Below are 10,635 nucleotides of genomic sequence, written 5' to 3' on the forward strand. Positions count from 1 at the left end.
TTGTATTGATGAGTCTCTGCAAAGCCGTTCCACCACTCATTAATGATCATTTGGAGTGATGTTTTAAACACTGACAATAGTTTCCTAAATGTTTGAACCACCGGAGGAATTGCATAGAGTTGGAAATCCCACCATTTGTAATTTTTTCATCTTCATTTTTATGTAAATTCATACCCCACCACGGTGTCCAGGCAGGCAGAACAGCGAGTTGTCCACTGGTTTGCAATTATTCAAATATGGACCACTTTCTTTTCACCTTTCTTCTCTTTCTTCTTTTTTCTCATTTTACATTCTTCTCATGTGTTTCCTTCTGCTCCTCCCTTTGTCCTTCCTTTGTCTTTATTTTGCTGCACTTCATTTTCCTCTCATGTTCCATTGTATGGTTGCCATGGTGAAGCAGTTGCCCTATAAGATTCTGTGTGTATAATCTCAATGTCTTGGTTATGCTGGCAGAGCAGAAGCTGCCAACCAATCAAATGTCTCTACTCAGTCCTGTTTAATGGGATTGGTGAAATTGGCGCAATTAACATTGCAGAGACGTGTTTGAGAGTAACTGTAAACAGACACAAGCACACATGCACACACACATGAGTGTTATGTGCCAAATATGACCTTTTCTCCACCTCATTAGAATGCCAGTGGGTGTACAAGCGTGTGTATAAATGTACTTCCAATACATTAGCTTGTTAGCTTGCCTGCTCTGTATGAGTGTGTAATGTGCGTATGGGTTTGTTTAAATGCCTGCTGGCTACTTGAAAGAAGGCTGCTGGGGAGCTGATATGTAGAAGGAGCCCTCCTCCAGATTCCTGTAATCCAGCTCACACCAGAGGCAGGCAGCCCACAGAAAACAGGCAGTCTTGGAAAGACACTTGACATTTCACTGGCATTTCACAAAGGGGACCCCAGAGCCTCTAACTTGGCTGCTCATTAAATCCCCATCTCTTCTTCCTCAAAAACACGTCAGCCGTGGCCCAGTAAGGTTTTAAAAAAAAAAAAAAAACTTTCTCTGTACTAGGACACAATTTAGCCTGTGGAACTAATAAAAACAGATTGATCCTTGAGTCAGGACTCAGAAGGCAGTGGTCCTCTGATGAGGTTGGATGTCAGGTAAATGACGGAACATTTCGATAAAGAGCAGGGTTCAGACTGGAATTTGAGCTGAATTTTTTCAGCCCTATCACTGAAGATTCGAATGCACAGTGCAGTATTAGACATATTAAGATGAATATATGCTGACTTTTAAACATACACTGACATTCACTCAGTGTCCCAGACTTTATCTCTGTTTCTAAAGTAACTGAATCCATGCAGGAAGCTTTTTTTTTTTTTTTTTTTTTTTTTTTTTTCACGTATTGGTTTCCAACATTTTTCCCTTTGAGACCCTCTGCTTGTTTCTAGGAAAAGATTTGTCTATGTGATACACTGCTGGCCTGGATACACTTGTTCTAGTGCCTCTCTCTGAGGTGCTCAGACCCCGGGTCAGAACCATGCTGTAAATCATACTAGTTATTTAATTTTGTAAAAAACAAAAAAACAAAAACAGTAACAGATCTTTCCTTATAAGATGTTGCACACTTATTCTGCCTCAGAGCACAGCTGCCATCCTATGGAAAACCAAGAGTACTACAAGCAGACTGCACTTTTTGTTCAATCCCATTCAAACGTCACTGCAGAATGGTGGATTTTTTTTTTTTCATATACTTATTTATCAGGGGGTGATCCTTTGTGGCTCATATTTTAAGCTCATTGCTGTTGTGTATATAGCTAGGCAAATGCAACAATGTGCTGTTTTATTGTAAGAACCTGTGTTGTCTACTATTCTAAATACTTACATTGGTTAAGTAATAGACATGATGAAGATCTGTCTGACAAGTTGATGTCAGATATAGGTGCAGTCTACTTGACAAGGAAGACAGTTAATGCTACACTCTGCTCTGACTAAACTCATGATATTTTGTCATTTTGAAGCTGAATAGCATTAAACTAGCATCAGGAAAGGCACAGATTTAACAAATATGTGATTTGTGATTAGCTATGGCCAGCTTTGAGATCAGCAAGTTTGGAAGGAAAATCCAGATCAGGTGCCGGCTAAAGTTCTTATACAAGAACTTTCTGTTCCCTAATAATCACATTCATCCAGAACTCTTCCTGCAATATTATTCATAACTTGTTGTAAGAGAAAGTTAAGTTTTGTAATTTTCAAATTGTTATAAGGCTTCAAGTCTATTCTTGAGGTTGTTTTACAATCGTATATCCACAACAAATGTTATGTCAGATGCAGATTTTTGAAAAACACTAAGGCTGGAAAACAACAAAGTGGTAAAACTTGTCATAGTAGCTGTTTATTTAAATCCTTAGTCATGATTTTCCAAGATAAATGTAATAAATTGATCCAAATAAGACACTTAATGAAAAAGAAAAAATACTAAATATTAAAATTCATCACAGAAAAAAGTGGAAAAGACAAATTATTATGTTCCTGGCTGAATTAAACATTCTTTAAAGCTTTTTAAAGAGGACAAATGATACCCATTTTCTACCTTTTAAAACAATGCTGTGCTTTGGTCAACATAGAACATGAATCAAGCACCAGTGGAGGTTAGTCACCCTATATAAACCAGCTCTCTCAGAACACTCTGTTTTGTTGTGTGTGTCTCTTTAAATACAATGAGACCCCCGAGACGTCACTTCTTCACTAACGACAATACACATGGTAGACCTGTGCAAACGTTGTGCTCTGGACTCTTGGTGGAGTCCTTGGGTGGAGATACCAGGGAAGGAGATCTTTACCAGAACACCACTGTGATGTCACAAGAAGAGCACATTTGAAATGGAGGACTTTTCTCTGTGTTGTAAGATTTATGCAGACCACAAACAAATGACGAGAGGCGTATTTCATATTTTATGGGTCAGTAGACAGCTTACCCAAATATATCTTCAAAAACACCAAATGTGAATTTTTCATACTATGTCCCCTTTAAAGGTTTTAAGATATGTGCGAATATAATTTGTTTACATTAACATTATTTTCTACTATGTGTTTGTACCATCAAGGCTACCATGGCTTGTACTGTGAGGAGGAGTATAATGAGTGTCTCTCAGCCCCCTGCCAAAACTACGCTACCTGCAGGGATCTCATCAATAAATATGAGTGTGTCTGCACTCCCCAGTTTGAAGGTACCTACAGTATATGTGAATGGGATTACATTTGTGTAAAACCATTCCCTCTACAGAGGGAGCTGTATGTTGCAATTTCACAGGATACATTCTGTGTATGTGTGTGCATGTGTGCAGGCAGACACTGTGAAATCTATAAGGATCCATGCCTAAAGCTGCACTGCCAGAATGGAGGCCGCTGTGAGAGTGCTGGACTCAACACTTCCTGTGCCTGCCCACCAGGATACAAAGGTAAGCACTGGAACCATAATAAGTCTCTACAGCAGCAGACAGCATGCATAATGGGTCACATTACAACATTATGTGGCTGGGAAATAAGATAATGCAAGTAATATACTGTATCCTATTAAAATAGGCCCTCAGCTTTCTTTGTTTTGCTGTGCATGTGTTTAAAACAGCAGGGGGCTCTTACCTTTGCTGCATTATTAACATTTGTTATAATAGCCCTGATCTGTTCACTTAGGAGAGAAATGTGAGGTTGACATCAATGAGTGCGAATGCAACCCTTGTCACCATGGAGGCACCTGCGTTGACCAATCAAATGGCTACACCTGTCACTGTCCACCTGGGTGGGTTGGGCCCAGCTGTGAGATTCGTAAGTCAGCCTGTCTGAAAACTTGTGTTCAACTATTCATTTAAAAATCCGTAGGAAGGAAGCCTCCTGCCTGTGTGTGTGTGTGTGTGTGTATGTGTGTGTGTGTCTGTGTCTGTGTGTCTGTGTGTGTGTCTGTCTGTCTGTCTGTCTGTCTGTCTGTCTGTCTGTCTGTCTGTCTGTCTGTCTGTCTGTCTGTCTGTCTGTCTGTCTGTCTGTCTGTCTGTCTGTCTGTCTGTCTGTCTGTCTGTCTGTCTGTCTGTCTGTCTGTCTGTGTGTGTGTGTGTGTGTGTGTGTGTGTGTGTGTGTGTGTGTCTGTGTGTGCGTGTGTGTGTGTGTGTGTGTGTGTGTGTGTGTCTGTCTGTCTGTCTGTGTGTGTGTGTTATAATGATAATAATAATACCTTTATTTGAGGGCGCCTTCCAAAAAACCCAAGGACACCTCACATGCAGGGTTTAAAAGGTGTGTGTGTTTATCAGACTTGCAGTGGAAGCCAGCACACACTGAGGACACCCTGACCAACATGCCCCGCCACTCCCTGTACATCATCATCGGAGCGCTGTGTGTGGCCTTTGTCCTCATGCTCATCATTCTCATTGTGGGAATCTGTCGCATCAGCCGCATCGAATACCAAGGTTCGTCCCGCCATGCCTACCAGGAGTTCTACAATTGCCGCAGCATTGACAGCGAGTTCAGCAACGCCATCGCCTCCATCCGGCATGCCAGGTCAGTGACAGGCTTTAGTAATGATGAATGGAATGAAAACAAGGTCGTAAACACAAAGAGTGATTGCGATAGGACTTTAAAGTCTACTGACCCATGAAGGCTCAGCAAATCATTTTCTTGTGCAATCTTTTTCATCAGATTTGGCAAGAAGTCCAGACCAGCCATGTATGACGCCACTCCCATTGCCTATGAAGACTACAGTCCTGATGACAAGCCTTTGGTGACCCTCATCAAGACGAAGGATTTGTAAAAACATAACTATCTCAACAAATCACAAGCAGTACACACATTCACATGCACAGCATATATATGAAAGTAACTATAAATCTTAGTATTTCGTAAGAAAAAAAACACAACAAATAGCAGCAAAACATTATTGAATGTAAAGCGGAGAAAAAGATCCAAAACATACTCTGTTGTTTAAAGAAAAAAGAATTTGATACACTTATTTTCCTGTCAGAGTCCATAATAAGGCTTTCTTGTAGCATAAGAGCTTTCTTTGCATTATTTAACTTATTGATTTTGAGTAAAACTTCCAGCAACCTCTGCTGTTCAAGAGCGATGACTTGTTGTCAACAGACTGCCTGCATACAGGGCCAGAAACCCAGGACCCCAACATTCTCACTGTATGCTCAGCAAACAGTGCTGACAGCAGTCCTCACAGGTGTTGTAGAAATAGGTAAACCACTCTTGGTGCATACACTGTATCTTTTTCTATATATATATTAAAAAAAAACATTCTGCAGTAGGTTGCCTTACTCTGTGCATGGTTAGATTTGATGTTCTATCAGCATTCATTTAAAATTCTTTGTAATTGGTTGTTGGTTGTTTTTTTCATTGCTGTCATATTTTTCTCTGTCAAGATTGTGCCAATTATTTCCGTTTAGGTAATTTGTGATTTATAGATCAAAAACATACACGTATAAAGTACTCATGACAGATTTTTTCCATTTTAAAATACACATTGTCCTGTTCTTTACATGCACGTTTCTCAATGGTGTATGGATAGTAAAGAAAGTTGATTACCTGGAGTACTGTAACCCTACCATCCTACTGTTTGTATTTCAGTGATACTTAGGATAATAGGTGGGTATGTTTCTCACTGCACAGAAAAAAATGGTTGATTTTACTCAGTGTACCTGTGTATGCCGGTGTACTATTTCACCTGTAGTATCGACAGTGTTGAGTAGTTTCTGGGTGAGAGTTTTCTTGCTGAAGCAGCCTCCTGCTGGCTCTTTGTTGGAGTGGAAACAGCGGGAGGAAATGCAAGGGATGATATCTCCTCCAGAATTCATGTGCTTCTGTGTCCTGCCAATGGAAAACTCTCTGTGCAGCTGTGTAGTTCCTCTCAAGGTCAAGCAATGTTTTATCAATAGGCTCAGCTAACCTTCAGACTTTTTGTTTCCTTCTCTCTTTATAAACACAACTACCACAACGACCACATTATTACCTATTATCTATGTTGAATGATGTAAACAATAAAGATTGAAGTGAACACAACACAGACGTCAAGTTGTTCCTCAAGTGATTTTAGGTTTGTCTCCACATTTGCATTACAAAAAATCATTCTGGTCAGTCCTAATTTAGTTAGTCATTGTGAAAAAAATAATAAATAAAATAAATCTTAGGTTAGATACCATGCTACAGACATACTAAAACGCAAGTATCAAGTCCAGACCACTGTTTATTCATTTAGAAATCTGTTTACTGTTTTTCATGTGAAAAACAGTTGCATGGATTTTAACCAAGGTTCTTGCAGTCTTAAAGGAGCATTTGAAATCGTAAAGCTGCAGTTTTACTGGTTATGAAACAGAATCAAAACAAATGTCTGGTTGTGATGAGACCATTAGTTACCAAGACTTGTAAATTATTATAATTTTAAGGCTGGTATAAACTGTTCCAGCCAAAGTGAGTTGCCAAAACAGTCTTTTTTTGACATTTACAAGGGCAAAGACACAGAAAGGGATATGTTTGACTGTTCAAAGAGAGCAGGACTGGATTTCTCATCAGAAAACACTACTTTCGCATTTGCAGGAAAAAAATCAGCCAAAAGCTGGACTGCTTCGCCAGGAGTCACCAACATTGTTGCAAACCATAATTATCAATTGTAATTAAAATGATTACAAAACAACATACCCTCTTTTTTTACAATTTGTAATTTGTAAAATATATATATATATATTTTACAAATTATTGATTTAATATCTAAAATTTGTATTGGACGCAAGGAAAGCTACTTTTGTAGTGGGATGATGGATGATGGTTGGTTTTCTGTATTATTAATTAATCAAAAGCTGCAGGGATGGAGTCTGAGATATTCAAGTGTCTGCTTGAAGCTGGCTGCATTGAAAAAAAGGCAGCTTTTACAGCATAAATGTGTAAAAATCTTTGCAGCGTGGTGAGCTCGCCTTGCTCGGAACACACTGAAGAGGGGTACATTTTTTGATAACTCAACCAGTTTGATTCATAGAAGGATAAGCTTTAGTGACTGTCATTAGGGTCACTGAAAGTTATGTTGAGACAGCATTTCCAGCATAGCAATAGCCATATGGGACTCCAAAGCCCCCTGCAGCAACAGCTGGATGATGTCATTCAGACTTAACATTTACAGTCTATGTGTGAAACCCATAGCTGGGATCAAGTGCAACAAATTGGCCTCAGAGGTCCTTTGATTTATTAAATAGAGTCTGCCAGTTTTAAATTTAAAGTTCATATAAAAACACCTGCTCTCTCAAGGCCTCAGAGACTTGTTAAAAAAGTACTAATCCCCTAGTAACATGAAGACTCAGGTGTCCTTCAAAAGGCAATTGGTAAACTTGACTGCTTTTTGTCTAAGCTGTTGGACACACCAAGAGGGTTTGTCAGAAAAGCAGCAGAAGCCAATCGTGACTCTGGAGTAGACAGAATCATCCACAGCTCAGGGGGAAGAATCCAGCCAAAAACTAACTTCATAAACCAGGCATTTACAGAAAAGTGTCAACGAGAGCTGTGAGAGATTCCTTTTAAAGTTTGCCACAAGCCATGTAGTAGAAAAAAGGACTCTTGTCAGATAAATAAATATTTAACTTTTTGATATTCAAATTTAGTTTGAGTTTTTTTTTACAATTATGTTTGGAATGAAACCATACTTTTGCCATTATCCTGAGCACAGCATCAGCACAGTTAAACACCATGGTAACAACATCAAAGCAGCAAATGATTATGCCCAAGCATGCTTGACCACAAAAGTCTGGTTTGTTTGACGAGTGTGAGAGCTCCATACTGGGCTGAAGCATTGGAACACCTCTTCGGCCCTGGCACAGATGGAAGAGATATGCTTCGGCATGGTACAGTTTCTTATGCATAAGCACAAGCACGGGTTCACAACATGGACATTACAGATAATCAATCCCCGTGCTTTATAATGGTACAGGGCAACTGGGAATAGCTTAAAAGGGGCAACTCTTAATCAGCCAGAATCTTGATACTCAGGTGGATGGTTTAATTTCCAGTAGTACAATGACTCTCAGCAGAAAGAGCTCCTTATGAGTGGCTTTAGTCAACGAATGCCAATACTTCAGCATGCCCAGTCAAAGCACAGACCTCAATCCAATTAAGAATCTGTGGCATGAGTTTTAACATGCTGCTCATAAACTTACTCCATCCAATCTGACTGATCCAAAGCTATTTTACAAAGAACAATGGGGACAAAAATGCGTACAGACTTAAATGTTATTGTGTGAAATGTGATTTTACAAAATGTCCCAATTATTTTGTGTCACAGCAAGTATGAAGCAACTTCAGAGCAAGTGTGTTGTCTAAATAATATGAAAAAGCTTTGTTCCCTCAGCTATTGAAGCTCTAAATCAGCTTCCATGCTGTCTGCCCTATTTCATTGCCAATGCGTTTCTTTCTGTTTGTTATATACTTTCTTCATGTGCCATGTCATCATATATATATATATTTATATATATATATGTATATATATATATATATATATATATATATATATATCTGTGTCCCAACTGTGCAAATCTGTGACAACAAATTTCCTCCAGTGAGACCATAAAGTATTGTATATACTTATACAAATGTCACAGGAGGGGACATAGAGACAAAATTATCACTTTCATGGGAATTTTGATTCCCATGAAAGTATAATAGACAGAATAAAATAGAATAAAATAGACAGAAATATTCTTGTAACTTAGCCAGAACTTACTGGAACAATAGCATGCCATGGTAAGTCTTGGGTTAAAAATGTTTACGCAGTTTTGGAAAAAAAAAACCTCAAGAAAACAAGTTTTAAATAGAAGACTTCTGTACAGAGTCAGTTTTTCCGTGATGTCCCAAGGTCCTACACCCTCCAGACAGACGTGTGAGCCGTGGGAAAGACCTTTTATGAAGTGTAAGTAAAGTGAACGCCCTCAGTGACCTCAGGCTTTGTCCAGATGTTCCTCATGTAAACATCTCTAAATACAGACTGCAACTGCCAAGCCATGTCGCTCAGCACACCTACAAATGTGTGTACACAAACATTACCATCCAAATATATGGCAGGGGCACCAGCTGTTATTGATTGCCCTCGCCTTTGTTGATGGTCTGCTTTGGAGGTCCCGTGCCTGACCTTTGTCCTCTCTGTGCCCTGGAGGCTCAGAGTGTGTGAGGTTTGGCTTGACACAGGTTCAAAGACTCAACACCCACAACAGAGTTTGTCAATCTGATCCAATGCCTCAACTTGATAAAATGAATTTGTTATACATGAGATAGAAGCTGTTGTTTGGTTACAGTACAGAAAATGTATCACATTTCAGAGAAAACAAAAACTGTTATCAAGCAAATTGTCAAAAATATTCACAGTTTTCCCACCGATCTTATTTCCAAACGTCACAAAGACTGAATGCTTTTGGTACGACTTGCTTTTGGAAAGCTTAAAAGATCAAATGTTTAGGTAGGACTGGAGCAATTCACCAGAGCATTTGTCCTTAGCTGGCTTTGTAAAACTTGAAAACTCATTCTCATTTGCTCGAGCCACGTAACACATTGCAATGACATTTATATGTGGTTTTTAAACGATCATTTCCATTTTAACTACATTCCTGAACTGGCTGGCTACTCTGGTCTGCATGACTAATCTTGACTCGGCCCTTGTTTTTTGATTTTATAAAGCGCTTTGTATTACGACATCATCATCATCACAGTCCAGATGTTAAGATTCTTCATTTTTATGTTAATATGAAATGAATACAAAAATTGCTCAGTAGTGACGTTTGACAAAAGAGACCAAGTTAGTTAATTATTTTACAATCATTTCAGACATTTTCTTAAAGTGATGAGTACGTTGAGAACATTACATTCTTAAACCATTTCTAAGCAGAGGAACAAACTGTAAATGCTGACATAAGTTACTTACAAAGCTATGACTTGTGTGTTTCAAAAATAAAACTCCTTGCTAATCAAATCACCACAGAGAATCACATGAGAGTCATGTTTATGACCCCACAACTATACCTTAATCTCAGATCAAGCCTTTACAATCGCTTTTACATGTTCAGAATCAGAATGGTTTTTTATTGTCAAGTACATTTACATACAAGGAATTTGTCTTGGTGTTTGTCTCTTAAACCATATCTGTTTTCATCAAAGTCACTCTCATTTGATGCTTAGTCTTTGAAAAAGAAATGAGTGAGCTAGAAAACCAAAACTATTAATGAAAGATGCACACCTTGTAGCAAATGCCACTGCAGAGTCAGGTAACAACCCTTTCTTGTGTATCAAGCTAAGCAACTCTATTACAAAGGGCTGTCATCTGGCCTTTGCTAATATGATAATATTGCTAAGATAAATTACAAAAACGAGAATATAAAGTTTGAAATGAGAAAATGTGATTTAACTATTGTGGGAGGTTGAACAACAGCATTTGCCTCTAGGCTACTGTATGCCACTGAATATATCAGAATGTACATTTAACGTAAGTGATATGTCTTGGATGATAAAGCAACAAACATCATGATCTTCCCTTCATGATACAAATATGACTTTAAAAAAAGATGCAGATGTAGCCTTGGCCAGTTAGAAGCAAATCATACAGTGTATTGTTAAACAGTTTTCCCTTATGTCCCTGAACGCACCAAGAGCCATACAACCGCAGGCAGCAGGTA

The 10,635-nt window shown here is 38.7% G+C and overlaps 1 protein-coding gene across 1 annotated transcript in view; it reads left to right on the forward strand.

The window, feature by feature from the left end:
• dner (delta/notch-like EGF repeat containing) overlaps positions 1 to 5,408 on the forward strand; it is a 60,636-nt gene extending 55,228 nt beyond the window's left edge. Inside the window, exons 9-13 of the mRNA XM_079353511.1 lie at positions 3,055 to 3,177; positions 3,295 to 3,408; positions 3,641 to 3,772; positions 4,249 to 4,495; positions 4,634 to 5,408. Coding sequence (XP_079209637.1) covers positions 3,055 to 3,177; positions 3,295 to 3,408; positions 3,641 to 3,772; positions 4,249 to 4,495; positions 4,634 to 4,745 — 728 coding nt within the window. The 3' untranslated portion in view covers positions 4,746 to 5,408. The remainder of the gene's footprint in view (positions 1 to 3,054; positions 3,178 to 3,294; positions 3,409 to 3,640; positions 3,773 to 4,248; positions 4,496 to 4,633) is intronic.
• Positions 5,409 to 10,635: the final 5,227 nt, after the last annotated feature.

The sequence above is a fragment of the Symphodus melops genome (genome assembly GCF_947650265.1).
Source record: "Symphodus melops genome assembly, chromosome: 10".
Classification (NCBI taxonomy): domain Eukaryota; kingdom Metazoa; phylum Chordata; class Actinopteri; order Labriformes; family Labridae; genus Symphodus; species Symphodus melops.